Here is a 26,652-nt window from a genome sequence, read left to right as displayed (position 1 = left end):
CTTCTCTTCTGTGTCCATGCCAATCCCTGTGGAGTCTTTCCTTGCCTGACATGTGAGTTAGGACTTGTGGTTGAAAAGAAATGAAGAGGAAGTGAAATGTGAAAGAAAGGAAACTACAAATCTATGAGAAAATAAGACCTTTGTCATTTGTGCTGGTGTGATGAGTGATCAGGCTAGGCTGAGGAGACTGTCTGGTTGGGTGGAACAGGAATGCTGCCAGAAGCCTGAAGAAGAGTGTGAAAGGACAGGGGACACCACAAGGGCACGAGGCCTGGTTTGCTTGGACAACATCTTCAGAAAGGGTACACAGCCCTTGTTCCAAACTGCTAGTTCCAAACTTGGGCAGAGTGAGTGCAGGAGGCATGGAGGGAACCAAAGTGAGGAAGTGGCAGCACGCTGGTGCTTCTCATGCCGCTTACAGCTGTCACAAGTGCATAGGAAGACCAGGGACACAAGTAGAGCTGTGGCTTCCGTCATTGCCCCCTGAATAATTACACGCAGAAACCACATGTTTTTACCTCCGGTTTCTGTTATGGTACAGGATCCTCATGTTGAAGGCTCTGGCTCTCTGAGCCACTTTGTACCCAATGCTGCCCATCCCGATGATCCCAAGCGTCGCTCTGGTTACTTCCACTCCCAGCCAGTCAACAGCAAAATGCTTCGTGTCTGGAGAAACCGCAATCTGGCAGCCTGAATGTAAGTACATGCTGAATGGGTACAAATCAGCAATAAAAGTAGGTCTGGGGGACAGAAAAAGTTTGTCACCATCACAGCAGTGAGGCTCTGGAGCACCCCTACAAAATATCCTGGCTAATTTTGACCAGTTCATAGAAGGGCCTGGATGGTGCCAATCCCTGCAGCCAGGGCTGGAGTCAGTAACACAGCAGGGTCCTGACTGGGTATTGTGCTAGGAGGAATGGCTCCTCAGGGAAGTACCTCTTCCATGGCCGGTGCATTTTCTTGGAAGTTCAAAAATAGCTTCTTTAACACTTACCACCCTGCAAGCATTGATTTCACTTTTTTTTATTTGGGGTAAATCTCAGCATTTCTCTCCTGGATCACAACCCAAAGCAGACTCACTGCTTGAGTGAGGGTGAAGGTTGCACATTCCAGCTCAGCCAAGGATCTCTGTGAGCTTTTGTACACAGAACTTGAAGTTCAACAAGATACAATAGTGAGAAAACATCACCGGGAAAGATGCTATTTCATGCTCAAGGGTGGAGCAGCAGTGACAATAAGACTGAGTCCCTGAAGACAGAGGCAGCTTCTTGTGATAGTCTCTACTGACATCTTCCTTTCTCAAAAAGGCATTGTGTAGCAAGGACATGTGGAGAAAAAACCCTTGTGGGGAAAGGAGACTAATGGTGGTGGTACAGCGTGAAATAACTTTGTCAAAAGGATTATCACCTATTTCAATCATAATGCTGATGCTCTTCAGCAAATACAACCCACTGGTTTAGATAAACTCATCACAGAAGCAGGAAAAAAAAGGAGTTACACTAATTACCAGTCTAGAGATGGGGATATGGCCATTTATGTTTTGTACCTTACTATAGCTCCTAACACTTCTTTCAAGGGGAAATGGAAAGTGGTGACACTCCATTTGGAGTATCATTTTTTACAGCTATAAACAACCCACCCAGTGAACAGCCAGAGGAGAATTAATCCCCAGGCATTATTCCAAACAGGATATCACAAGTGACTTCAAAGTGCATAATTTAGACAAAGGCCTTACTCTAGTCACAGTTGCCTTAAAAAGAAGATGGACACACGAAAAGCAGATGCCTCTGAAAACTGAGGCCTCCAAAAATTTATCCCTGTAAAAGCATCCCAAATATTAATTTAGACAGATCATCTGAATCATAGCAAAAGTGAGATATGCCAAAGAAGTAGCTAGATCCAGGAAAATTTAAAACATTACCTTCTACTAGTCTTCTGGCAGAGGCTAGCATCAAGGCCATTCCTATGTCTGCTGTTGGGTCCGCCACGGCGTGGGGGGTGTTGGTCACTTTTACTCCAAAGCTAGAGATCATTTTCAAGTCTAAGTGATCGACTCCAACTCCAGAATTTCCAATTACCTTTAAATTAGGCAGGCTTTCTAGAAGCTCCCGGTCAATAGTTGGCCTGCACTCAAACACGAAAACAGATTGGATTTTTTTGCTCATTTCTTCTTTGTTTTCAAGAAATTCCTTCATGGTGATAAGGTGAAAGTGTTTCTTCAAAAGTGCTGCAAGGTTTTCTAGCACACCTTGAGTTCCTCCTATATCCAGAATCAGAACGCCTGGCAACTCTTCTTTTGCCATGACCTGCAACAGTGGAATAGAAGAGATACTCCTTTGTTCAGGAAAACACCCTTAAAGGTGCAATGAGATAGTGATCATTTAAATTCACATCTGTAAAACAGGAACTGATGGAACTCAATACTGCTTTTAATCCACAGTCACTTGGTACTAATGTGGTGCATTAGACAATTTCCCAGTACTTTTCCCAAATGCTGATTTAGACTACAACATCAAGGAATACCCGCACTCTTATATCAAAATCCAGTTCTACAAAATGTTATTTGCAAATAGTTTCATTTTAGTTCTGAATCAATACTGATTTCATACAAATCTGGTAGCTTTTCAACCTTACTTACCAATGCATTTCTATAAACAGCGGTATGAAACAGAGGCTGCTCACAGTTTCTTGCCTATTGGCTAATGGTTGATGAAGCTGCAGGTAGTGTAGGGTGGCACTGAGCCCCAGATGGGTCTGACAAACATCTGTCAAGAATGGTATGGCTCTAACAAACCTGCATGATGAAGGGCCATCCTTAGACAGCTGCTAGACTGCTTCCCTTCAGTGTTTTAAACATCCAGACCTGTACCTGAACTTGTGCAAAACTTAGCACACCCATGCCTATATGCTGAACCAGTGGGGAAGAGCACTAGAGGTGATAATGTACTTCCCACCAACAACACAGTCCTTCATACTAGAACTTTCTCCTGCCCAGACATTTCTGAGCCTAGTCCTCTCTACCACACTCCTGCAAATGTACTGAATTCTGCAATGATACCAGCTCCACAGATAACCAAATGTCTAATTAGAGGCAGCCCTTATTGATAAAAATGGTAGTTGAAGATTTGCTGCATATCTTAACAATAGTTGTGCCTAATTTCCTACAATTCTGCTTGCTGTGCTCCACTGACGTTCAGTCTCTATCTCATACTATGTCCTATGCTTGGGTGCAGAAAGCCTGATGTTGTGCTAACTGAATCAGAACAATTTTCCCCAGCAGTATGCTGATTTATTCTGGGCACACAGTACTGGGCAGAGATGTCCTGCTGCTTCAGTCCTTTCACAAAAACCTTCTGCAAGTAACCAGAATTCAAACCTGTGACAAAAAGGTGTCAGTGTAGATTGGAAGTTTTTGTCAACCATATTTACCCTTGTCCTGAGCAAACTCAGAATTATCCCAACCACAACTATTAAATGCTTACAATCTCAACACCAATAATGCTGCTTTATCCTGGCCTTGACCTGCATTTCTTCCTCAGTTCCAGTTTGCTGCTGTACATGGGCTTGAAGGCATCTCCATGTCAGGACAGGTCTGCAATTCACCATAAACAATGTCTCTGATAATACTACCTGGTTCTGAACAGCAGCAAACAAGTCAACGAGATGAATTGTGCAACCAAATTGCAAAGGAAAACCATGTTCTGAAATATATCTCATCTATTTTATGGAAACTTAGGTTGTTAGCCCCATATGGTTGTGAAAATTCAAATTTTCACAGATGTAGTCTATATTTCTGAGAGTATCACACAACATGACCTTAGAAGGATAAACTAGATTCACCCTCCAGAATGAATGACATAGAATAAAAGACAAGAGTTGATGTCATATTGTGACAGCATTGTCCGGCTTTTTGATCAAAACCTGATGCACCTGCAGTAATTTACTCAGACCAGACGGCAATTAACCTCTATGCTGTTAACAGCGGTGGAAAACTGGGCATCAGATACCATCAACTGACTGGCAGATGCCAGTAAGACAGTGCTGTTTTACACCATTTGCTTTCATCACCACTTCCTCCTCCATGAAGGGTAGAGTCAGAACTGCATTCATTTTAGAAGCACTTCCTACACTGCACAAGCAGAAAGGCGATCCAGGAGGAAGCCACTAGCTTTAAACAAATAGCCAGTGCACTAGAAACAGGCTGGCTGCATGTAATCTTTTCATTACTGTGGGTATGCTCAGTTCACCACCATTTCAGCTGTGTTTGATGTGCATGTGAACCATTAATAGGCTGCAGCACTGATTCAAGAACTGATGTTCTGCTAATACTGGGTACAATCTTAAAAAATTATACTGATAGCAGTAAACTAAAAACACTTAAAGGAACCTTGCAGAAGAAAGGGGGCTCTCCAGATACCAACCTTGGTCTCAGCACTTATTGTTCGTCTTCCAGCACTACATGGGCATGTTCTGTACCTCTGTTTGTAAATCACACTTCTGTAACAGCGATGTCCATGAGAAGCAACAAGTTGATGAAAAAATTTATGAGCCAAATTTGACTGGCCAGACATCAATGGAATCGGTTTCAACAGATTGAATGCCTTGCTCATGAACATAATTATTCAGTTATCAGATGTCTTGTCCAGTGTGCTAAATATAACACCTGTCAAGGATATGACAATTTTGGTTTTGCACTAGTATCATGTGCAGTACCACTAACACCCTTTTTTTTTTTTTAAGCTGTCTCTCCTCATATTTTGTATTTACGTAAGACTATATGCTTCTATGTTTGTAAGGAATCCTAATCATTTGTAACACTGTGATATAATGCAAATGAACTAAGTTCTGGTCCTGGCATTGCAGAGAAAATTTTGAAAATATTACTTAGCTTGAGACAACTGGGCAAACAAACAGTACTGCATTAAAGTATTCATTTCAGTGCTAACTGAAGCTGGCCTTCATCTGTGGAGCTTGAGTCACTCCTTACTTGAAGATTTCTTGGCTGGCACTGCTGTATGACTTTGGACTTCACCAAATCACAGCAAAACAAACCTACATGATTTTTCCTAGCTCTGTTTTCAATTAAAGTTAACAGCATGCGTTATCCAGGATAAATTCCTCCCACTAACTTCTCTAAAGAAGGTGACTAATTACCTGAACAACAACCAAAGCACTAACCAGGGATGGTTTCTTTCTTACGACGTGCCTTTCACAGCTCGATCCTGCGGTAGCTGGAAGAGCGGAGAGCTCACAGCTCCTGCTCCCGGCGGGCACACTCAGCCTCGCTCGCTTAACCCTGCCCTGCCCGGCCCGACCACCGCCGATCCGGGAGCTGGCGGCTTCCAAGGAAGTTCCGGCACGAGGAGACCGCCCGCCGGTGCCTCTGCTTGTCTGCAATCAGACCAGGCTGCCTTTCGTCTCCTCTCCCGCCCCCGGCGCTGGACTTCCTAGAAATGCGATAAAGCCAAAGGAGGACTTTGATAGTTTTTTGAGAGCTCTGGAATTCTGGGGCAAAGTTATTTGGTACAGATTCACATTGGTCCCCATAGCCCAAGCTCAAGCTCGTACTGGTTTTTTTATAGTGGAAACTGTGGTTTTCACCCTGTTTGCTGCAAGCTAAGCTTTTAAAGAAGTGTGCAGTGTAGAATAAGATCTAATGCCTCTCAGGAAGCAAACAGAGTGGCCTGGGATGCCCTATCCCAATGGCCAGCTCGATTCTGAAAGCTAATGCTGAAACGTGCTGGTTTCACAGCTGATCACTTCCACTGGAACACTTATCCAGTGTGCTCATGTACTGGCATTTTGATTGCAAGACAGATGGGAGAGCAAAAAAGGTACGCAAGGGTGAATCTGCCAGGGGCTGGGCAGTCCAACTGCCGCGGCTGGGGGCGGTTCTGTGTGTAGTGTGTGTACATCAGAGGTGAGTGCATGAAAATTTTCATTCCAGTGAGTTAACACACTGAGAGAAGTCTTCCATAACCAGGAGATGCATGCAGCTGCTCTCTCTGTTGCAGTATAACAGAATCATAGAATGGTTTCGGTTGGAAGGAAGGGACCTTAAAGATCATCTAATCCCAAAGCCCCGGCTTTGGACACCTGCCACTAGACCAGATTGCTCAGAGTCCCATCTAACTTGACCTTGAACACTTCCAGGGCTGGGGCATCCACAGCTTCTCTGGGCATATCTCCTTGATCAAATCCCATGGAGACACAGGGAGTTTATTAACATCGTACAGTGGCCAGCAGCAGAGACACGGAGGTTTGGGCTTTGATGATCCCCATTCCATCCTCCCTGTGCCACCCAGCAGCACTGTTCGGGCCGGCCGCACCGATCCCCATGGCACGGCTCCACATCGCACCTGCGAGGGGCGATGCCCGAGGCCCTGGCCAGCAGACAGGCAGCACCACCCGGTTGGATACCGGGCTCCTCGGGCAGCTGGGCCCCCTGCCACTTCGGGAAGGGGGAAGTCCCGCCCTCCGGCGGGGCGGAAGCGTGTGTGTGCCTGCGCCGTACCCATCCCTCATTTCCGCTTCCCGTCCCGACCCGTCCCGGCGCTTCCCGCTACCCGTATCTCCGAGGAAAGGACGCCCGCGGGGTGCGCTGGGGACGGGGCGCGGCGGGATGGATGGAGAGATGGATGGGGCGGGGCAGGGGGAACTCCTTGCTGCCGCAGGGCCCGGCGAGGTGGCGCCATGAGGGTGTGGGGGTGGTCGGTCCGGGGGCTGTGGGTGCGGCGGGAACCAGGACGGGCTGTCAGCAGCCGGGGCATTCCTGTCGTCCCACAGGCTCGCCATCCGCCCGCCAGGATGTCGTACATGCTGCCGCACTTGCACAACGGGTGGCAGGTGGACCAGGCCATCCTGTCGGAGGAGGACCGGGTCGTGGTCATCCGCTTCGGGCACGACTGGGACCCGACGTGCATGAAGATGGACGAGGTCCTGTACAGCATCGCCGAGAAGGTAAAGCGGAGCTTTCTGCGCCTTCTGCGTTCAGCGTTCCCCATGGCTTGCTCGAAGCCCGGGGCAGATTGTATATAACTCGGGTTCTGGAAAGGTATTCCAGCTTTAGGAGGCAGCGGGAAAGCTGTTTGTTTTGCTTTCATGAGTGTCTCCTAAAGTCACTGACTGCCCTGATGTTTGCAGTATTTAATGGGGTGACAAGAGTTCTGAAATCAAGATCGCTGCCTTTTAATAACCCATCATTGAATGAACGACAGCATTCAAGCAAGAACAGGTGCTCGATGGTAGGGCTGTGGCTCTAGGTAAGGCAGCACTCTCACTTGCAATGAAAATATATAGCAGCTTCAGGTTTCCATTTGAATAACTTGGAAAGTTACTTTTATTTTGGCTCTTAAAAATGGTGAAGTGCTAAACTGTACAGGATAGTGTTGATTAATTTGTCAGTGTTATTATTCTGATTAATCTGTCAGTGATATTTGTGGAGACAGATAGCATTCCACTGAGTTGCATGGAGTGAATTAAATTTTGGGAGCCAAACTCTAAAGCTGTTTTCACATGGAAACTGAATGCTTGCTGACAGCTGGTTGCTTACTTAAGAAAGATATTGAAGAAAAATTAGGCTGTTAAAATACACAATCAGCTATAAGTTACCTTTTCATATATTTGCTAAAGGTTTTGCATAGTGATAGATGTAGAAAATTGATAACTCTATAACTGAACCACATGAAAAAAAGGAGCAAAATAATCTGACCCATAAATGGTAACTTGGGTAGGAAAAGATGTCAGCTATCATAGAAATCATGGAATGGTTTGGGTTGGAAGGGACCTTAAAGATCTTGTTCCAACCTCCCTGCCCTGGGCAGGGACACTTTCCACTAGACCAGGTTGCTCAGGCCTCCATCCAACCTGGCCTTGAACACTTCTAGGCATGGGGCATCCACAACTTTGCTGCCTTCATATAAAATTCTAGGCATGTTGCATAGCTTGATATGGTATTCTTTTTGTAGTGTACTCCATTGTCTTCTGATGTTATTTTTAAATAAATTAACTTGTGTCTTGAAAATCCCCACAATGAAAGATCTATACCTCCAGCCATGTGTTAAGACATAATAGAATACAGAAAGGAGTTGTGACATGTTTTGCTTTAGTTGTTTTGTGTTCAGTGTGGTGGGAGTGTCTTATGCTCAGATACTGTTAGTATGGACTTGTGGCAGGATGCTTGGCAATTTGGCAGACATGCTGGCAGTTAGGGGTGACTGGGGGAAGAAAGAACAATGTAACTTCTTATTTAAAAATCTCCCTCTGCAGAAATGGCAAATTAAAGGGGGAGATCCTTCCTCATCCTCTTGCTTACAAGCCATGTTTGGATCTCTGCTGTTTTAAAGAGTGAGTAAAAGTTCCAATTGTACAGGTGTTTATGCTGGAGAATAATTCAGAATGTTAACGTGCTGTAATTGCAGTAGACGTTCAAAGACAATGTAGTCATATTTTACATTTGTTACCATGGTGTATTATTCTTTTAGAGTGCAGCATATTTTTGGGTAGCAGTAATATTTATCTGTACTTCATGATAGGAAAACGGGAATCCTTTTGGGGAGGAGGAAACTAGAATGCTGTATGAAAATACAAAGTAGGTTAATATTCACTGAAATGTACTACACTTGCAGTTGACTGTTTTTCCCCCCAGTGTTACCTGAAAAAGAAGCAAGGTTTCACTGAATGTCAAAACAAACAATAATTGTAAGATGTTAGATTTTTTGCCTCTTCAGGATTTCAAGCAAACATGTATGAATTGAGTTCCACAAGTTTCCTCTTGAACACCTTTTTTCAAAATATACTTTTTTTTTTCTTTAAAGGAAACTCACAGTTATAAAAACCCATCCCCTGAAATACAGGGCTTTGTTTGCTAAATTAATACCCCTTGTTTAAATGATAAACCATGATTTATCTATGACTGAATACTGTAAATCAGATAACTGTTTTATTGGGTCAGTGTGGGTTTAGGGAGGATTGTTCAAATGTTGAGCATTTATTTAACCATAATCAGAAGTGTGAGAAGCTGTGGCTTTTCCTCAGACATTAATTGTGCCTCTGCATTTCTGCTAAGGTTACATGGAAAGTGAGAGAGGAAAACAATGTGGGGCAGGGAAAGAGGGAGCTATAAAAAAAGCGTATTGGTATTGTAGTTACCGGTGATTTTGTAATTAAAGTTGAGCAAGGCTAATCCATTTACTGATGTCTGTAGTTTTCAAAATTATTAGCTGTAAGTATTGCTTTTGGCAGTATAAAGCCTTTCTCTTTTCCCCTAGCAATTTATCACCTAAACTTACAGCATAATTAGCAAGAAAAAAAATTCAATACAGACTTTTAAGTTTGTACCTACTCTGTTGAGTTCAGTAATGCTAGTCTGCTAGTTGCCTTCAACTTGAATGATATGTTGCAAAAGCTAGTCTCAGTTCCTGTATTTTTTCCCTGTGAGTCCCTTGTCCATAAAATATGTAAACAGAAAAAAACATTGTCTGGAAACTGGTTAGGAAGATGAAAAGATGGAATCTTGTGTCAGTTTTTCTGAGATATTTGCTGTATGCAGTTTGGGACGTAAGGTTTGCTTCGCAAGGGCAGCTTAAATCTTAACCAAAAAAAGAAGAAGAGTATTACTTACCTCTGACAGAAATTTCAGAAAACTTAATGATTTTTGCTGTTCATCCCAGTCATTAATCATTTCCATGTCAATCTCATGTTGTAGGAATGCATAAATTTTTTTTTTAGAATGATATAATTATTGAAGAAAGTCAGGAGGGAGAACTTCAGAGGACAGATGATACTGGCATATGATTTTTCCTACATCTGTGTTTCCTGTGTACGAGCAAAGTGTGTGGTCTTCAGCAAGATAGGATACAGAACCTGTACCTGATGTTAAAGGTCCTATAGATTCCTCTGCTGTATAGTCTTGAGCCATTCAGTTTAAATATTTAATAGTAGTCCCCAAGCAGATACAGTTCTGTGAAGTATTAAAATAGCCTGTAACTGCGGCTAGGCAATAATGTACTTTTGTTTTTTCTATATGTGTGTTGAGTAATGTCCCCAAGTTCCTCAAAATGATCATTTTGCTTCTTGAGGATCAGCACGGCCAAGTCAGGTATGGCAATGCACTTTCTGAGCCCTTTCTAATAACCAATGGTGTGAAACAAGGTTGCGTTCTTGCACCAACTCTATTCACAGTCTTCTTCAGCATGATGCTCCAAAGGGCCACAGCAGACCTCGATGAAGAAAACAGTATCTACATTCGATATTGTACCGATGGAAGCCTACTCAACCTAAGGCGACTGAAGACTTTAAATCATCTTGTCCGTGAGCTGCTTTTTGCTGATGATGCTGCTCTCGTTGCCCACACAGAAGCAGCTCTGCAGCGTTTAACATCCTGCTTTGCAGAGGCTGCTGAGCTTTTTGGACTGGAAGTCAGCTTGAAGAAGACAGAAGTTTTCTCCCAACCTGCACCTCAGGAAGTTTTCCATCATCCCCATATCATCATTGGCAAATCAGAGCTCAAGTCAGTCCAGCAGTTTAATTATCTGGGAAGCATCATCTCCTCGGATGGTAAGATTGACAGAGAGATAGACAACAGGTTAGCTGTCTACTCTTTTATATGGGTCTGAATTGTGGATAATTTACTGCCACAACCTGTGACTCTTGTAATGCTTCCATCAACGCTGCCTCCTTACAATCCTAAACATTCACTGGACTGATTACGTGACTAACGTGTCTGTTCTTGGACAGGCAGTGGTTATGAGTATTGAGGCCATGTTGCTGAGAACACAGCTGCGTTGGGCAGGACACGTCTCCAGGATGGAGGACCACTGCCTCCCTAAGATTGTGCTCTATGGTGAACTTGCCACTGGCTGCCACAAGAGAGGAGCCCCGAAGAGGAGATAGAAGGACTCCTTGAAACAATATCTCAGCTTTGGCCATATTGATCATCATCATTGGTCTACTCTGGCCTCCAATCAGGAGACATGGAGACACACTATTCATAACACTGCTGCTTCTTTTGAGAACACACGCAGAATCATTCTTGAAGAGAAAAGTCAATGCAGAAAGAACCGTGTCTTGCCAATACTGCCTAAGGAGACTTTCCACTGTGCCTTTTGCAACTGGACTTGTCTGTCTTGCATTGGCCTTTTTAGCCATCAGCGCATTTGCAGCAAGCATGGGTAGAGTCCTTCTTAAATCTTCGTTTGCAAAGCCTAGCCATGATGATGAGTAATGTAGACTGATCTATGAAGCTACTTTAACTAGGGGGAGAAAAAACCCCAACCAGCAAAACTGAACCCCAACCCTTGAAAGCAAGTAATAAAATTTTAAATCTATATTGCTGTTTGACTTAGTTTCCCACTCTGACTTAGTTTACCACTCTTAGTTTCCTACTCTGTCCTGTCCCCATGAACAGCAGCTACAATGGCCTGGAAAGACAAAGTTTTGAATTGAAAAAACAGATAAAGGAGGTCAGAGTGTCAGACATAGTTAGTACCTGTCTCTTTTTCACTGCTGAAAATGCTTTTATCTTCAGGTGTCGGTGGTGGTGTCCAAAAGGAGGTCTCTCGCTAGAGTTCTGGTTTTGTTTGTTTCAGAAAGTAGCAGACTTAACTGTAAAAAATTTACTATATTTAGTGTATGTTATGAGGTTAAGTACTTTCAGAATAAAATTGTGTTATTACATGTTCAACTTCTAAAATACCACAAGGTTTTTTGCATATTGTCTGTACAGTAAAATTTTGGTTTACATTAACAACCTCAGTGTAGTCTTCATTGTTACAACTGCAACTGCTTTTATTTATTGTGGTTTGCTTGCTCAGAGTTGTATTTAATTCTTGTTCTGAGGTCTCCATACCGTATCTTCAGTCACAACATAAGTCAGAAAGAAAACTTGTTAGCAACCACTGCCTTGACAGGACAGCAAAGCTTGTTCTGTATAGGAATGTAGTTTTTGAACTGACAACTCTGAGCAATGGATTCAAGTCCCAACAGGGAGCGGTTAACCTTATTTGTCTCCACATGCTTAGTAGCTCAAGTATGGATCAACTCCTGCATCCATACCAGCCTGAATCCATAAATACTTCAATATCTTTTGCTTAAATTGAAGCCTAAGCTAAAGCTTTGTGAATTAGAGCTGGCTGTGTGTGAAGCCAGCTCAGATGCTGATGTGTACTGCTCCTGTCTTGTCTCCAATATTGTGTCTGAGACAGTAAGTGCTGCTTCAGGCTGTAAAACTTGTCAAAACTGTGCAGAGAGAGGCATTTGAGTAATTCTGCAGGGCTTGTCTCGTGTTGAAATAAATGCCTCCTGGTGACAAGCTTGCCTAGCCTGGCATGGCCTCCAAATGGTAGATGTGGCCACTGCAGCGCTTCTGCATCACCCTCTCCATATTTAGCCTCTTGCCCATGTTTTTATCTAGTTCCTTCTTAGGCCTGAATCCCAACCTCCTGCTGCTACATGCACTGGAGTGCAAGGCCCGTGTCACGGGCAACCTTGGCAGCTAGTGTCCAAACTCAACAAAACACACCCTTATTCAATGGGCTTGCAAGTTAAGTCATTTTGGTAATCTTGTCAGATTTGTAATTAAGAAAGCGAGAGGTAAAGAATGGAGCCACTTCTAAAGTTGAGAGTCCAGCTTTAAGGTCTGCTTTAGACTTCATACAAGCTTTTCAGCAGGCGACTGTCATCAGTTTCACTTCTATAAAAGTAGGTAGGAGAGAAGGAAGATTCAGTTAATGTCTTGGATATTTGGATTATGGTGATAACTTGGACATAGCCTGTGCAAATGTGATTTGAGTGATCCAGTCCTTTTCAGTAAGATTTATATAATAACTTATTTAAGACTTGGATAGTCTGTTTCTCTTTTATGAAATCTTAAACTGTTGATGTTCACTGCTATAGACAAGCATTTCTGATTCTCCAACAGCTCAACTAAATTAAATGTGTATAATATAAAACTAACTTTAAAGGTTCTTTGTTGTAGTACTATCTGGCGTACACAGTTCTTCGAAGTAAAATTTTGGTTTAACAGTGCTTTTGTAATGGTAGTCTGGTGCAACATGTAAATCTCCTTGGACTAATCTTTCAGTGAACAAAACAGGTCTTAAGAATGTTTTGCTAATGCTAGATTTACCTAAAAAATATTTTCTAATCTCCAAATTAAATAATTTTTCAAAGATTGTTTGCTTTGTCAAAATTGCTGAATATGTTGTAGAAATTTCCCCGTGTGGCAAAGATGTGCTGCTGATGCTAAAAATCCAGAAGTGTGGAAGAAGAAATGATAGGATAAAATGAAAACAGCTCTTCAGGTGTTTTATTTTTTAAAAAAGTACCAAAAAACCCACAACTGCCTTTTGCCCGTTGAAGCAAACCAGGGAGTAACTTCAGTCATGTCTCTGAACATCCCATTAAGCTTCTTAGAAACCTTAAATATAAAATTGAAACGGGCTTGAAGGATCCCTTCAGAGGGTTTGATATTATGACTGACTTGAGTTAATAAGGCGTTACCCCTTGCCTAATTTAGAATGTGGCTTAAATGGACGTTTTCATTAGATTACTGACTGAACCTAGGACTACAACTGGCTCCATAAAAGCACAGTAAAAACTATTTAAATGCTGTTTCACTTCAGAAGAGATTTTACTTTCTTTGCTGGCAATACTTATATCTTTGAAGTGTGATTATTGTTTATAATTTTGAAACCGTCTTGAAGCGGAAGTCCATAAAAATTTATTTACTATGTGCTTCTGTGTTTTTTTGCAAACAAACATCCCCATACTTCCGCAGGTAAAGTGCCTGCTAAGATGTCTAAGTACAGGGTACACAACGTGTCATATTTTTCTCATACAATCTAATCCTGTTTTGTGAACTAAAACACTGTTATATCAAGCAGATATTATACTCATCACTGCATTTCTAGACTTTGGATAGGAAAATGAACTAGTGGGAAGTACTGTCACAAACAGTAAGTTTGTCATAGATCTTAGACCATGTGTGTTTAACCCTAGCTTGGTAATTCTGTGTAGTCAAATGGGAAGGACCAAAATTGTGTTAGCATGTAATTAAGGATGGGGAGGCACACTTGTGCAGTCATGGTATAATGCATGAACATTTGATAATATACCTTACAGTTAAAGGTTTGTGTAATTTAGGTGACTGCTGACTTATAACTTAATGCGTATGAGTGTATTAATTTCTACTGTACACATATGAGCTAAGCTTAGAAACCAAAACTTCCCCTAATTCCACTTAAGGTTAAATATGCTACACCTAGGAAACAAAAATGTGATGTGGTTTTCTTGCAGGAATGAAGGCATTAACTATGGCATTAAAGGGGAGAGATTCTTGTGCATTTAACTGAGTAACTCTGCAAAATGAAAGCTGGTTTTGCCAGAATTGCCCAGAAAATAGTTTCTCATCAAGGTCTTTTTTTCATTAGCAATTACACTTTTAAGCTCCTGTTTTAGCTTTGCACCTCTCAAAAAAAGCTACCAGTTTTTTTATTACATGATCAGTTTTATTTTAATTTAATGAGTCTTGTTATATTTTATGAGTCTTGATGTTATAGAGGGGGAAAAATGCTTGAAGGCAGGCAGCAGGGCTTTGTACATCATTAATTTTCTGAAGTCTATAAGCAGCTGATGACAGAGGCAAAATGTGTCAGCTTGGCTTGCACAAAGCAGTTATTCCACGTGTTTACAGCTGTGCATGTCACTGTGAGGTCTCAGCTCTATATAAAGGGCATTTGTTTCTCTGGATGTTGATTTAGCATAGTATCTTTCCACTTGATACTGGATGTGAAATGAGCATCTTGTCTATATTTAAAAATATTTCCCATGTTAATTGGTTGTAGTGGTTAAAAATAAAAGCAAGGCTATTTATTGTCATTTTATGACTTAATAATTTAGAAAATTGTTACAATAACGAAAGCTTATGTGTTTAAATCGGTACTACAAATAATGAAAGGTTTGGTAATATATATTGCTTTTGTATTTCCTTTTTCTTCTGTTTAGGTTAAAAACTTTGCTGTTATTTATCTTGTGGATATCACTGAAGTACCAGACTTCAACAAGATGTACGAGTTGTATGATCCTTGTACTGTCATGTTTTTCTTCAGGTACGTGATGGTTCTAGAATGTAACTCATTTTTGTTTGTCAAATTCAGTGTCTCAGTAAATAATTTCTAAATGTACATTAGCATACTGATGCTTATATTTTCATTGCTTTACAAAAGAGTCAACTGATTAAATAGGACAATGGCTTGCTTTTCAATTAGCCTAGTAACAGTGTTTGATAAGAGTACAAATTAGTGATAAGTGATTAGTGAAAGCTGGTTTTTAGTTTTAAATCTCAGAACACGTACAGAATGTTGTAGTAGTACGGCAGTCAAGCTTGTCAAATTTGCTTTAAAGATAAATCCAAAGTAATAAGGTTTTTTTTGAGCTAAGGCATCTATGGTGATGAGATAAAATGTCCTACTGACAAGTGTATAAGTCTCTCTGGAGATAGACAGTAGTGGGAAGGAAATATACAAACAATGAGGAATATGCTGAAGGATAATTGCACTGAGTAGCCATTTTTGCCGGCATGATTGCTGTCCTTATTCATACTTTAGAAATTGGCAGTAAAATGTGAGCTTGACTGACAGGAGTGGATGCTCTCTCTTGGATCCTTATTTTGAAAGCCTGTTTATGTTATAAAGGCTTCTTTTGAATCCTACAAAGCATTTTAGTTTATTTCTGAAATATAATGCCATATTAACTTTGAGGTTTTTTTTCTTTCTCTTTAAAGGAACAAACACATCATGATTGATTTGGGTACAGGTAATAACAACAAGATAAACTGGGCAATGGAAGATAAGCAAGAGATGATTGACATTATAGAAACTGTTTATAGAGGAGCCCGCAAAGGTCGAGGTTTGGTGGTATCGCCAAAAGATTATTCCACTAAATACAGATACTGACGTTTCTTTGGGCTGCCTTTTCTCTCAACTCTACATCCACTTAAATTTATTATTGCGTGTGTACATATATGTATATTAAAAGAAAAAACCCTACAAATCCTTGAACTTTGAGCATAATTTGAATTATTTAAAAGGTTTAAATTCTGTTTGAAAAGTAGAAGACTCAAAGACTGTAACTGTCTTGACTGCAGTAATATTGTAGCTGAATTTTGGGGTTTTATTTTTTAAAGACTTTCCTCTTTGTTGTCCTTTTGGTATTATGTATTTTTGTACACAGAAAGCCTGTTTGGAGAAAAACATTTTGACTGTTTTTGTCTGTTTTTGTTACAAAAATATCTGGGAAAACAATAGCTTTCTTAAAAGAATAAAGTGAGAGTTCCACATATTCACTTTAATTTTTTTCAGCTAATTAAATTTGTGAATGAACACAGATGTAATTCAATGCAAATCCATAATGCTGGAAGATGAAGGCTTATGACTTTTCTCAGGATTTACTTGTGTAGAATATTAGCGTTATGTTTCCACTAAAAATGGGAATAAAACTCTAAGGTGCAGTGATTAATATTTAGCAAAGATCAGATAATTAATACTTGACAAAACTCAGAGAAAACATCTTCCATGACTTTGCACACAACCACCCCCTGTCAGCTTAACTGACTTGTGGTGACGGACTCCTTTTACATGGTGGTTGTGCACACAGGAGGCAGTTTAAAGTACTCAGTAGATTCTGCAGAGCCAAAGCATAATGGCAGTTCTGGAGCTGGCTGCACAGCCACCAGTTGAAGAAGTCACGAGCCATGCTTTCTGTCACTCGATCTCCAGTTTGTCTAATGGTATACTACAATGCATATATACTTGGGAGACTTGGACTGGATTCCACTGTGGCATGACTCTTGAAATTTCTATTTGCATTTCTGCCAACTTCTGGAGTTGGCGTTCTGTGGGAGTTTGTTTTGTAAAATGATACATGCATATTTACAGGATTAATTAAAAAACAAACCAGCCTACACAGAAATGAGATACCTGTACTTTTTGGTCCAGTTTGTCACAAGACAAAGCAGAATATGCTTTTTTACCATCAGACGTATTTTAGAGGATTTAGAATGAGTCACAGAAGTAAAACACAAGGGTCCTAATTCCCGCTGGAGTTAATCTGGTTTACAGTTGTGGTGGGTTGCCTTTGGCTGGATGCCAGGTGCCCACTAAGCCACTCTATCGCTCCCCTTCTCAGCTGAACCAGGGAGAAAAAACAAGATGAAAAACAACTCATAAGTTGAGATAAGGCAGTTTAGTAAAGCAAAAGTGAAAGTTTGTGTGCACGTGAGCCAAGAGGGGAAAAAAAAAAGTATTCTCTAGTTCCTATTAGCAAGTATTCAGCCACTTTCTGGAAAGCAGGGCTTCAGCATGCGGAGCAGTTGCTCTGAAAGGCAATATTTGTAAAATAATGGATGCCCCCCCTTCTTCTTTTCCTTAGCCTTTATAACTGAGCTGATGCCATATGGTATAGAATATCCCTTTGGTTAGTGTGGGTCAGCTCACCTACTTATGTCCCCTCCCAGGATCTTGCCCTCCATTGGGGAAGGAATGTTACAGTGCTGATGCTGTAACACCCACTGGTGTGTTACCAACACCTTTCTGGCTACCATTGCAAAGCTCAGCACTGTGAGGGCTGCTATGGGGAAATGAACTCTATCTCAGCTAGACCCAATACAACAGTGGTAATTCTGCAATCATTTATGTTGGCAGGGACCACCAAACTCGAGTCATAGTAGGTCCCACTTGGTTAGGTTGCCCAGGACAGTGTTCAGTGTAAAGTATCTTGTTTGGAGTAAATGATCTTGAAGGTCTCTTCCAACCCTGATGATTCTGTGATCTTTTAAGGATGGAGATCCTCAGCCTTTCCGGAAGGCCTATTCTGCTGTCAGTGCACCTTCCTAGTAGAAAAATGTTCCTTGTATCTAGCTGGAATTTTCTGTGTTTCAGCTTGTCTCAAATTACTCTCTGGTGTAAAACACCTCCAGGAGTCCTCTAAGTTTTCCCCATGCTTGATCAGGGGGTACTTGTTGGCAGCAGGAAACCATCGTTTTTTCTAAGGGCTGAACTAATTCCAGAATTCTCTCAAACCCTTGTATGCTTTGTACTCCACCATATCTTGATGGCTTTTTTTTGGCTTTCCCTCACAATAGATTTCTTGACCTGGTGAGCCCCCAAATTGACACAATACTGTAGGTGTGATCTCATGGCAACTGAATGAGGGGAAGGACCTCATAAGCTGGCTCAGTTTATGCTAATGCTGACCAGCAAGTGGCTGCAGCCTTTGCTGCCAGGGCACCCCGCTGACTCACAGTCACCCCCTAGACCCCACTCCTTTCCTGCAAAGCAGTGTGCCAGCCAGCCCCTCACAACTGCTGTGTCCCAGAGCCCAGCTTGGCACTTGCCTTTGAACTTCATGAGGTTCCTGATGGCTTATTTCTCCAGCCTGTCCTCCAGCACATCAGCCTTTCCCCCTAGTGTGACAGTACTTGCAAGTCTACACTGACTAAAGCATTGATTGGAATGATTTCTTGATATTAATGAAGACTCTAATAGATGCATTTATTCCTCATTAGGTATTCACCTGGCAATGCTTCAGTTTCTGCATTTATGGTAAAAGGTTCCCATTACCTTTCAAGCTAAATCTTTCCTGCAGAGTGCCAATGTTTTGGTGTACAACAACCTTAAAATTAATGCAGATGTCCTATTTTCTCTGACTCTGCCACGTCGTGTTCAGGAATTATCTGACAACTAGAATTCCTCATTACCTCAAAGTTTATAAAATAAACTCTTTCATTAAAACAGCTAACATTAAAGCACTGAAATTGGCACAATCTGCATACCTGGGTGATATTATCTGCATTGGTGTGTGGCTTTGGGTGGGCTTGTGAAAAGAGTAACAACTGAGCATCTGTACTCTGTGCAAATACTGCCATTTCTTTTAGTGCAGAATGGTTTATATTCATTTGACCTCTGAGGCACCTTTGTAGTAACATCAACTAAGGTGCATTTTGTGATGTAAAACATTTAAAGAAGCAAGAAGATGGCACATGCAAATAAAAATTTTTGTCCTAGAAGGATCTTGTTATTCTGGAACATTAAAGGTAAAAAGGCAACAAAGAAATCTTATTATTTTAATATTATTAAAATAAATGAAATACATTTTTATAGATTGAAAAAATTTGTGATTGGATAAGTTCACTATATAGGATTTAGTTCTCTATCCAAAATAGTGGGTTTGCCTTCTCTGAAACTAACCGTTCTTTTTCAGCTCCAGGAAATACAGTGCCACATTTAGATAAGTAAACCCATCATTCTACCTTTTTTCCTGGGGCAATAGTTTAAAAAAAAAAAAATTGAGATTCTGTCATGACATGATGCAAACATGTTTGTTTTCCCTTTACATTTTTTGTCAATGTGACACTGATTGTAAACTCCTGGAGTCAATGCAGTGCTGTTCTGCCTTTGTGTTTCTTGAACACATCCTCCTTTCAATGCTGCAAAGAAACAGTGAGTAAGTAGGTTATTTAATTATTCATGAATGTGATTCATCATGAAAATATGGAGATCTCTGTACAGTTAAATACAACTTTGTAGATTGTCTTTCTGTGTTTCTGAAAATTATTTCATAGCTTATCACAAAAAAGGCATCACAATGAATAGAGGCCGAAATTACTTCAGAATATTTACAGACGTTTCTGTCTTTTGCTGGGTAAGCAGTCTCAATCACAAGAATAATTGATGTGTCTCAATTTGAATCAGGAAAGTGTGCAACAACAGGAAGACAACATCACCTGCATCCACAGAACAGGGAAGCAAGGCTGTCTCATAAATACTAAGAGTGCATGTAAGAGGTGTGCTCTGAGCCATGCTGGGAAGCTGAAGCAGGTTTAAAAGCACATGTACATAAATTTATACCACTGGGAATCCTCAGTCAGCTAGGTTAGCATACCTGAGGGACAGGAATGGTGGGCGGGAGCACTTTAAGCCACACACATTTCATTACAAATGTACAACCTCAATTTACATACTTGGGATTAGTTTGCACTACCCCCCTCATACATGGCACTCAGCTGAAACAGACGCAGCAAGATGCAGTTTTTCTTTTGTAAAACTGGTAGCATTCTTCGGCTCTTGGCAAACAGAAATCCAAGATAATTTTAAATATGTTTTTAAAAAGTACACTTTTGAATTTATGTAAATGCCGGTGTGATAAATATGTAAACGTTATTTTCATGCTAATTCTTGCCCATCATTCAAAACTAAGTGGAAATATATAAAATACAGAAACACTTAATTAAGTTTCTTTACTCTCAAGTCTTCATCAGTGTTCTCTTCTATCCCAGCCTCTGTCATCAGGTCAGCAACATGCTTCTCAAGGTCATTGATGCGCTCACCCATTTCTTCCAGTAAAAAGTTAAAGATAACTTATTTGTAAATAAGAATTCCATAATTTTACAGGGTTTTTTTCTGTAAGAAAAACAAGCACCTTTTTTTCAGATGCCTCAGCATCTTACTTATCCACGTTTAATGCCCGATGAAGTATGCTCAAGATTGTATTGTTACAAGACAATCCCACTTTCTTGCAACAGACAAGCACTCAAGTTCCTAATACCAAAAGCCTTTGTGTATACCCAGGAGTGGAGTATTTTCTGTCTAAAAGACTGTTTTCTTTCTGAGGAACTATTTTAGGTGATACCATACCATCAACGTACACAATCAGAATACGAGTGCTGCTAAAACATTATTCTTCTCTTACACTAAAGCAGCTGCTTCCTGAAATGCCGAGTTTCAGAAAAAATGTAATAAATGTGCAGTTTCAGAAAGCAGAGGTAGTTTCTGTAAGTATATCAAATGAAAAAGCGCAGAGCCCCTTCAGGTCTTAATTTCTCTTACTGAGGGCTCGCCTTGCCACCCTCAGGAGGCCAACAGCTGTTTTTAAACCAACACCACGTGGCTAATTTGAGTTGCATTTTTGAAGATGGTTGTGGGTTTTTTTTAATGTACCTTCAGAATCTTTACATATAATTTGATGCTTATTTGAAACAACTGCCGCACAGAGACTACTTCGCTACTTGTAAAACCTTTTTTGGGATTTTTTTCCTTAGAAAAGGGGTAAATAAATGGGCTTGGGGGGGGCAATTCAGCTGTTTTTACATCACAGGTGTTTAGCAATGTCAATCATTACACGCTAATTTGATGTTTAGGAAAGAAGCCCAACCCGATGTTAAAAGCAAAGCTCCCCCCATACGGGACCCCAGCTGCAGGAGCCGCAGTCTTTCTAGCGGTGGAAGTACCCCGCGTTCCAAAGAGGATATTTCTCAGCGTTAACTTTTCCGTCAGAGCCTGAAAATTCTCCTGCAGCCGACACAGCAGATTTTCCGCCTGCAGGGAGGTGGGTGTGTGGAAATAAAGACAGCGAAGGGAGAAGGGGGGGCCCCGCCCGGCCGCCCGCCCCTCTCGCCCGGCCGTACGAGCAGACCCACGGCCAGGCCGCGACCCCCAGCCAGGGCAGCCCCAGCTCGGCCCCGCTCCCCGCCAGAGCCAGAGCCGGCCCCGCTCACCAGCTGCGGCAGGTCTCCGGCTCTCCGCGGGTCGGCGGCCTCCGCCGCCATCGCCTCCGCCCCCGGCTCCGAGCCGCGACCCTCGGCCCGCCTCCCCGGGCACGGCGGGACAAGACGGGGCGGGCAGCGAGCGCTCAGTCCCGCCCGACGCCGCCTCACAGGAGAGGCGGGCGGGGAAAGCCCCGCGGCGCTCCGGGGAGAGGCGGGGAATCCTTAAATAACCGTTCCTGTATTTGCCGAAGAGATTGGAATTCCGCACGGCAATAACCAAGTAAGGATGCCGAGGTTTAATCTGCAGAGGCTTTATGGTTTCATAGGTCTAGTGGGGTTTTTTTGTTTGTTTGTTTGTTTTTTTAATAAGGTTTGTTTCCTTTTCCCCGTGTAACTAGTCTTGTAATACGGAGTAAATACGGTAAAAATACCGTGGTGGTTGAAGTTCTTTGAAGTTCCTCCAATGTCGAAGGAGACAACAGCGAAGGCATCGGCAAAAATCACCTCTTACAGAATGTAGGTCATCCCTGCACTTTTGGGCTGCACAGCATAAAAATCTTCTGGTGCATTTATTGCAGAGGTGTATTGTTGTTTATGCAGATGACCTGAGTGCTGGAACTCTGTTGCCTGATGTAAATGAAGAGGTTTTCAATTTACTGTGCTTATATGCTTAGGAGCATATCACTGTTGGGCAATAGATTTCCTTAGTCGATTACTTTATAAGTATGCCAAACATGTGCCTTCATCCACAAAAATCTTCTGAGTTAGGAGTGACCTCAGTTACTGGAAAGATTATCTCCTGTAAGCCTACCACTTAGAATCTTTCTTCATAAACTTAATTGTTTTTCTTCTTGAACTTCCTCATCTCATTTGGGAGAGTGTGTTACGTTCTGGCATTAAAGCCAACCTCCGCATTGCTGTGTGCTTCCCATAATTGTGGCTTTTTCTCTCTACACCCTTCCCACTCTTATAGGTTCTCCTCTTTGCCTTGTTGTCGAAAGAAAAATCAAGCAAGTTTTGCAGAGCTTGAGTGTTCTAGCAGCATTACTGCTCTAGCGAGCTTCTAGATAAAACAATTTGAACAATATTATGCATATAGATATGCTTTGCTTTTGTACGTAGCCACTAGCTGCAACCAGATAGCTTTTTTGTTCTGTTGCATAAGTAATGAGAAACAGTTGTTGCTTCTTACCTGTTTATTCGTTGCTAATAAATCTTCTTTCCCTTAGGGCTAGGTAGTAGCTGTAGTATTTTTGCATTTCTATTTCTGATAACAGCCATAGTCTTCCTGGTTTTCCCTCCTTGCAGAACAGCTACAAAAGCTTCCCTCTTAGGCAGCAGTATATTCCCCCAGAGGCAGTCGAAGAGGCTCTATCTGCTTGTGTCCAGTTACCTTGAACAAAGCTATAGAGTCCCGCTTGCAGGGATAAAGAGCCAGCTGGAAATGCCAAGGAGCAAGCCTTATACAACCAACCAATTTGCAGGAATTCCACTAAATCCTTGTAGGGCCACATTTTAGCAATGGCCAGGTTATAGTTCAGCTGAAAACAAGCATGACTTTATAAAGGCTTTCGGTAACTAGCTTTTTGTTTTTGTGAGCCAGGTCAGTGGGGTCAGAACAAAAACAATATAGTATCCAGGTGGCACAGCAATGGAGGATGGGCAATTAAAAGTGTTAAAGAGACTGAAGGAAATATTTCACCATGCATTTCCTTCTCCAAAGGTCTGGTTCGTTTACTTTGTGGGCTCGGTGGCTGATTTGAATATCCCTCCTACTTCAGATCTTGAGCTGAATTAGGCCAATAGTGCACAGCTGGCTTTATGAAATAAAAATGGAAGTATCTGTAAAGCTAAAAATGGTTGTGGAAAAGTTCTAAAGTTCAGAAAGCCTAAGAATAGAGGAAACAAATGGCAGGGCCAAACAGACTGCTTAACAATGAATTTACTTACAACAGAACTAGCGTGCTTGGTTTTGCTCTGCTGTACTCTTGTCTCTCCCTCCTCAGAGGGTTGGTAGTTCAGAGTTGGGCTGTTGCATACATTTCCAGGGTCTGAAATCTGGAAATGTAAGATGAGATATATTTTAAAAGCAGTAGTCCGTGTTAGACATGCACCCATGGACTAAGGGAAGCTGCACAAAACCTTTTTGTTTCAAAAGCAAAGGGTTAGCTGAGAACCAGTCAGCCACCAGTACTACCAGTGCTCATAAGAGTATGTACTGCAATTAGTAAAGAATACCTAATTTACTAAAAGGATAACAACAAGTTAATTTTGGCAATGAATACAAAAACAGGTATTGAGGGGGGTTGAGAAAGGAGCAAAAGAGATTTGACAACAGAAATTCTTTTTCCATGCCTAAATATGCTCTGTGCTATTTTCTTTCAGTAAAAACCTTAGACTTTAGTTGCTTTCAGTTTAAATATGTCTTCTTGGTATGAAGCACATGAAGTAAAAGTAAAAAATAGGGTGACCTAGAGGCTGGGGTGCCATCTGCTTCCATCCTATTTCAGAATCGCAGGGCTGTGCTGTGAACTCTTTACAGTGTGCACTGAAATGGTATCCAAAGTATGTTTCTCGTGCTCTTTCCTAGGGAAATTCCAGTCCCTCCACTGCTGGAACGAGAAGTCAGGGTAGCAGGATAGGAAATAAAAGCATGTGTAAACATTTATAGTCCTAAGCTCCAAGTTCAATGCCACTACTATATGATGCCAGCTGTAAAAGCCTGTGGTGTGGAGCAATAAAGGAATTGTTTTGTATAAATGCATTACTCTTGTTGTTTGGATGTTACATAAAATCCCTCCCCCTCCTCTTTGCTTACAAATTAGTTTTTATATACCGAGGTCAGGAATCCTCTGGTCATATACTTCAAGCATGTCTGGCTCAGGGTTGCTTTGAAATGGAGGTGAGGACAGAGAGAGGATGTCTCAAAGAGAAGCCTGATTTTACATATGTGTTAAGAAAGAAAACAGGAAATTTAGTCCTGCAAGGAGACAAGAAGGGAAGTGTTCCTGGACTATGATGGTAGCTTGTTTAGCTATAGATCAGAAGGCAGGATGCAAATTGCACTGCAAATTTTGGGAGTTTGCTTTTTTTTGATTCCTGGCAGAGGCGTGGTCAGTTGTAAGAGTTTCCTCTGCAGAGAAAAGGGCTAGGTACAAGCTAGTTCTTGCACCACAGTCACGGTGTTTCTGCTAACAAATTGTAGGGCTGGATCTTTGAGTCATCACTCTCAGGTAGCTTCTCTTGTGTCACTTCACAGTTGTGATTCAGAGGGACACAATGTGCAATAAAAAACGTCTGGCTTTGCTAGGTCATCAGCTTTTATATTCTGAAATCCTAAATGGTGCTGACAGTTCTTGCAGCAAACTACTAACATTTACCTGATCTCTTGAGTCAGTATGATGCACTTCACTGGAAGCTTGTTCCACTGGAATACTTCCTGGTGAAGACATCACTTTTCTTTCATATGGTAACATCAGTAGAAGCAACAAGTTGTTATTTAAAAGCGTGGAAAGATGTGCTGAGTGAAGTGCAAATGCCTCAGGCAGAGGAAAAGGCATTCGGGTCAGTGGTGTCAGACAACTCTGGTGCTCCTTTGAAAGACAAGTCATTTGGGATGAATATTAAAAGCTTGGATGTTTGCTCAGGGTTCAAATTTCAGGTTCTGTATCTTTGAAGAGAAAAGGGCAATTCCAGCAGTTGAGAAACCTGATCCCTGATGGAGGTGTTCTGCTCTTAACAAAAGTGTTCAGCTTTTGGACTGCCGCTCACAAATCCCCTTACTGTGAAATTTTTCAGTCAGCCCTTTTCTGCAAGTTTCTCTCTCGAGAAAACTGGCAAGGTTAAGGATAATCTTTGTCAGAAGTCCGGTGTGTACTATGGGCATCATGCAGCTGTAACAGAAAACAGGGTATAGTTTTCCCCATTAAGTGAGGAAAGGAGAGGGGATAAATGTAGGAGCAGCAGAAAGGTGACTACAGAGACTGGTTTTGTGTAATTCTTGGATGTGTGAAATCACTCGCCTAGCTGCTGTTGTTGACTGAATTATTAGGTGGTGATCCAGAAATCTCTAGCTATGTTTCCCAGATGTGGCTGGTAAGAGATGATGCTTCTCATGCTGCTTTCTGCTCCAGCCTTGTTCCATTGTCTTTGGACAGTGAGGGAGCAGGAGCATTCACCAAGCAGTTCATCTCCTGAAAGGCTGCAGGGGGGAGCTGGGGGTGTTTGTCCCTGGTGGAAAAGGGAGCGGGGGTCTGTTTCTCTGGCCTGGTGGCCCACTGCTGGCATTTTGGACGCTGCATCTGGAACCTGTGTTCTAATCAGCCTGCAGCCTTACTCCTTACATGTGCACACAGGAGCCTTCTTGAAAAAAATGCAGTGTGTAACAGGCAGGGCTCTGCCATGAGGGCAAAACGAGGCAGCCTCAGCAACCCAAGGACAGTGAGCTGACCTGAGGTGTTCAGATCCCACAGCCTGGTGTGGCTCTCTTCCAGGTACAGAATGTGTGTTTTGTACACAGAGATTAAACATGGCACGTGGTGGAGTATGTGATGGAAAGAGTGTTTTTCAAAAAGATTTTGTAAAAAGAGCCTCTGTTGAAGAGGCTGGAAGCTGGGCAAAGGAGGGAATAGTTCATTTGAAAAAGCACATTTTGCTTTTCCAGAAGCTGTGAAGTACCATGGGTAAAATTCCCTGTGAGCAAACTGCAGCTATGGCCATCTTTCCTTACAGCTTCAGAGATGATTTTTCCCAGAGAAGATAACTGGTACAGGCGGTTTAAATTAGCCTCAAATTGTTGGAAAGCACTTCATATGGTTGCATAAAACATGGGTGGATTTGGAAAAATACAGAGAATACACTGGGGAACATCAGGTGTAGTACATGTGCTCTAACAGCAAGGTTTGGGTAATAAAAAACCAAAGGGTGTAGAAATCTGATTATTTGGCTTTTTTTTTGGGGGGGGGGGAGAAAGGCTTGCCCCTTCTCATCTGAAACAACGAACTGTTGCAAATATGGTCTTAGGATTGAAACCTTGACTGACAGTGGCCTGTCTGCTTCTTCTGCGAGGCATTTGTGGCAGAGGGGAGGCTGCTAGGAGTATGACAGGTATT

At 41.9% G+C, this 26,652-nt stretch overlaps 3 protein-coding genes across 10 annotated transcripts; 1 reads left to right on the top strand and 2 right to left on the bottom strand.

Annotated features, from left to right (window-relative positions):
• Positions 1-6: 6 nt before the first annotated feature.
• LOC113961987 (putative 2-hydroxyacid dehydrogenase SE_1879) lies at positions 7-6,533 on the bottom strand. 4 transcript variants are annotated; one of them, XM_027672763.1, is made up of 5 exons: positions 6,360-6,458; positions 5,155-5,447; positions 4,422-4,663; positions 1,922-2,306; positions 7-690 (listed from the first exon to the last, which is right to left on the bottom strand). In XM_027672763.1, exons 3-5 carry the CDS (start codon positions 4,614-4,616, stop codon positions 515-517), a joined length of 756 nt encoding a protein of 251 aa, XP_027528564.1. In that variant the 5' UTR covers positions 4,617-4,663; positions 5,155-5,447; positions 6,360-6,458; the 3' UTR covers positions 7-514. The 4 variants fall into 4 exon arrangements, with proteins under 4 accessions (XP_027528564.1, XP_027528565.1, XP_027528566.1 ...); XM_027672764.1 differs by having other exon boundaries at positions 5,207-5,447; XM_027672762.1 differs by having other exon boundaries at positions 8-690; positions 5,179-5,447.
• Positions 6,497-16,338, top strand: LOC113961988 (thioredoxin-like protein 4A). Of its 3 annotated transcripts, none has more exons than XM_027672768.1 (4): positions 6,497-6,584; positions 6,787-6,960; positions 15,004-15,107; positions 15,782-16,338. In XM_027672768.1, exons 2-4 carry the CDS (start codon positions 6,808-6,810, stop codon positions 15,951-15,953), a joined length of 429 nt encoding a protein of 142 aa, XP_027528569.1. In that variant the 5' UTR covers positions 6,497-6,584; positions 6,787-6,807; the 3' UTR covers positions 15,954-16,338. The 3 variants fall into 3 exon arrangements, with proteins under 3 accessions (XP_027528569.1, XP_027528567.1, XP_027528570.1); XM_027672766.1 differs by having other exon boundaries at positions 6,504-6,596; XM_027672769.1 differs by lacking the exon at positions 6,497-6,584 and adding an exon at positions 8,269-8,346 and having other exon boundaries at positions 6,846-6,960.
• Positions 11,502-21,667, bottom strand: LOC113961990 (heat shock factor-binding protein 1-like protein 1). Of its 3 annotated transcripts, none has more exons than XM_027672770.1 (4): positions 21,551-21,667; positions 21,305-21,371; positions 20,298-20,395; positions 11,502-11,604 (listed from the first exon to the last, which is right to left on the bottom strand). In XM_027672770.1, exons 1-4 carry the CDS (start codon positions 21,599-21,601, stop codon positions 11,524-11,526), a joined length of 297 nt encoding a protein of 98 aa, XP_027528571.1. In that variant the 5' UTR covers positions 21,602-21,667; the 3' UTR covers positions 11,502-11,523. The 3 variants fall into 3 exon arrangements, with proteins under 3 accessions (XP_027528571.1, XP_027528572.1, XP_027528573.1); XM_027672771.1 differs by lacking the exon at positions 11,502-11,604 and adding an exon at positions 16,911-17,189; XM_027672772.1 differs by lacking the exon at positions 11,502-11,604 and adding an exon at positions 19,315-19,483.
• Positions 21,668-26,652: the final 4,985 nt, after the last annotated feature.

The sequence above is a fragment of the Neopelma chrysocephalum genome, unplaced genomic scaffold (assembly GCF_003984885.1).
Source record: "Neopelma chrysocephalum unplaced genomic scaffold, ASM398488v2 Primary Assembly neopelma1_97835, whole genome shotgun sequence".
Lineage (NCBI taxonomy): Eukaryota > Metazoa > Chordata > Aves > Passeriformes > Pipridae > Neopelma > Neopelma chrysocephalum.
This window is presented reverse-complemented; position numbering and strand designations above follow the sequence as displayed.

Excerpts from the sequence above, each read along its gene's own strand:
- LOC113961988 (XM_027672768.1), top strand. The coding sequence starts at position 6,808 with ATGTCGTACATGCTGCCGCACTTGCACAACGGGTGGCAGGTGGACCAG. Across the intron at positions 6,961-15,003 it reads TGTACAGCATCGCCGAGAAG|GTTAAAAACTTTGCTGTTAT; the intron begins GTAAAGCGGAGC and ends TCTTCTGTTTAG. Across the intron at positions 15,108-15,781 it reads ACTGTCATGTTTTTCTTCAG|GAACAAACACATCATGATTG; the intron begins GTACGTGATGGT and ends TTCTCTTTAAAG.
- LOC113961990 (XM_027672770.1), bottom strand. The coding sequence starts at position 21,601 with ATGGCGGCGGAGGCCGCCGACCCGCGGAGAGCCGGAGACCTGCCGCAG. Across the intron at positions 21,372-21,550 it reads CCGGAGACCTGCCGCAGCTG|GCGGAAAATCTGCTGTGTCG; the intron begins GTGAGCGGGGCC and ends ACCTCCCTGCAG. Across the intron at positions 11,605-20,297 it reads ACACTGATGAAGACTTGAGA|TTAAGTCTGCTACTTTCTGA; the intron begins GTAAAGAAACTT and ends AATTTTTTACAG.
- LOC113961987 (XM_027672763.1), bottom strand. The coding sequence starts at position 4,616 with ATGTTCATGAGCAAGGCATTCAATCTGTTGAAACCGATTCCATTGATG. Across the intron at positions 2,307-4,421 it reads CAATAAGTGCTGAGACCAAG|GTCATGGCAAAAGAAGAGTT; the intron begins GTTGGTATCTGG and ends CCACTGTTGCAG. Across the intron at positions 691-1,921 it reads TGCCAGAAGACTAGTAGAAG|GCTGCCAGATTGCGGTTTCT; the intron begins GTAATGTTTTAA and ends ACTTACATTCAG.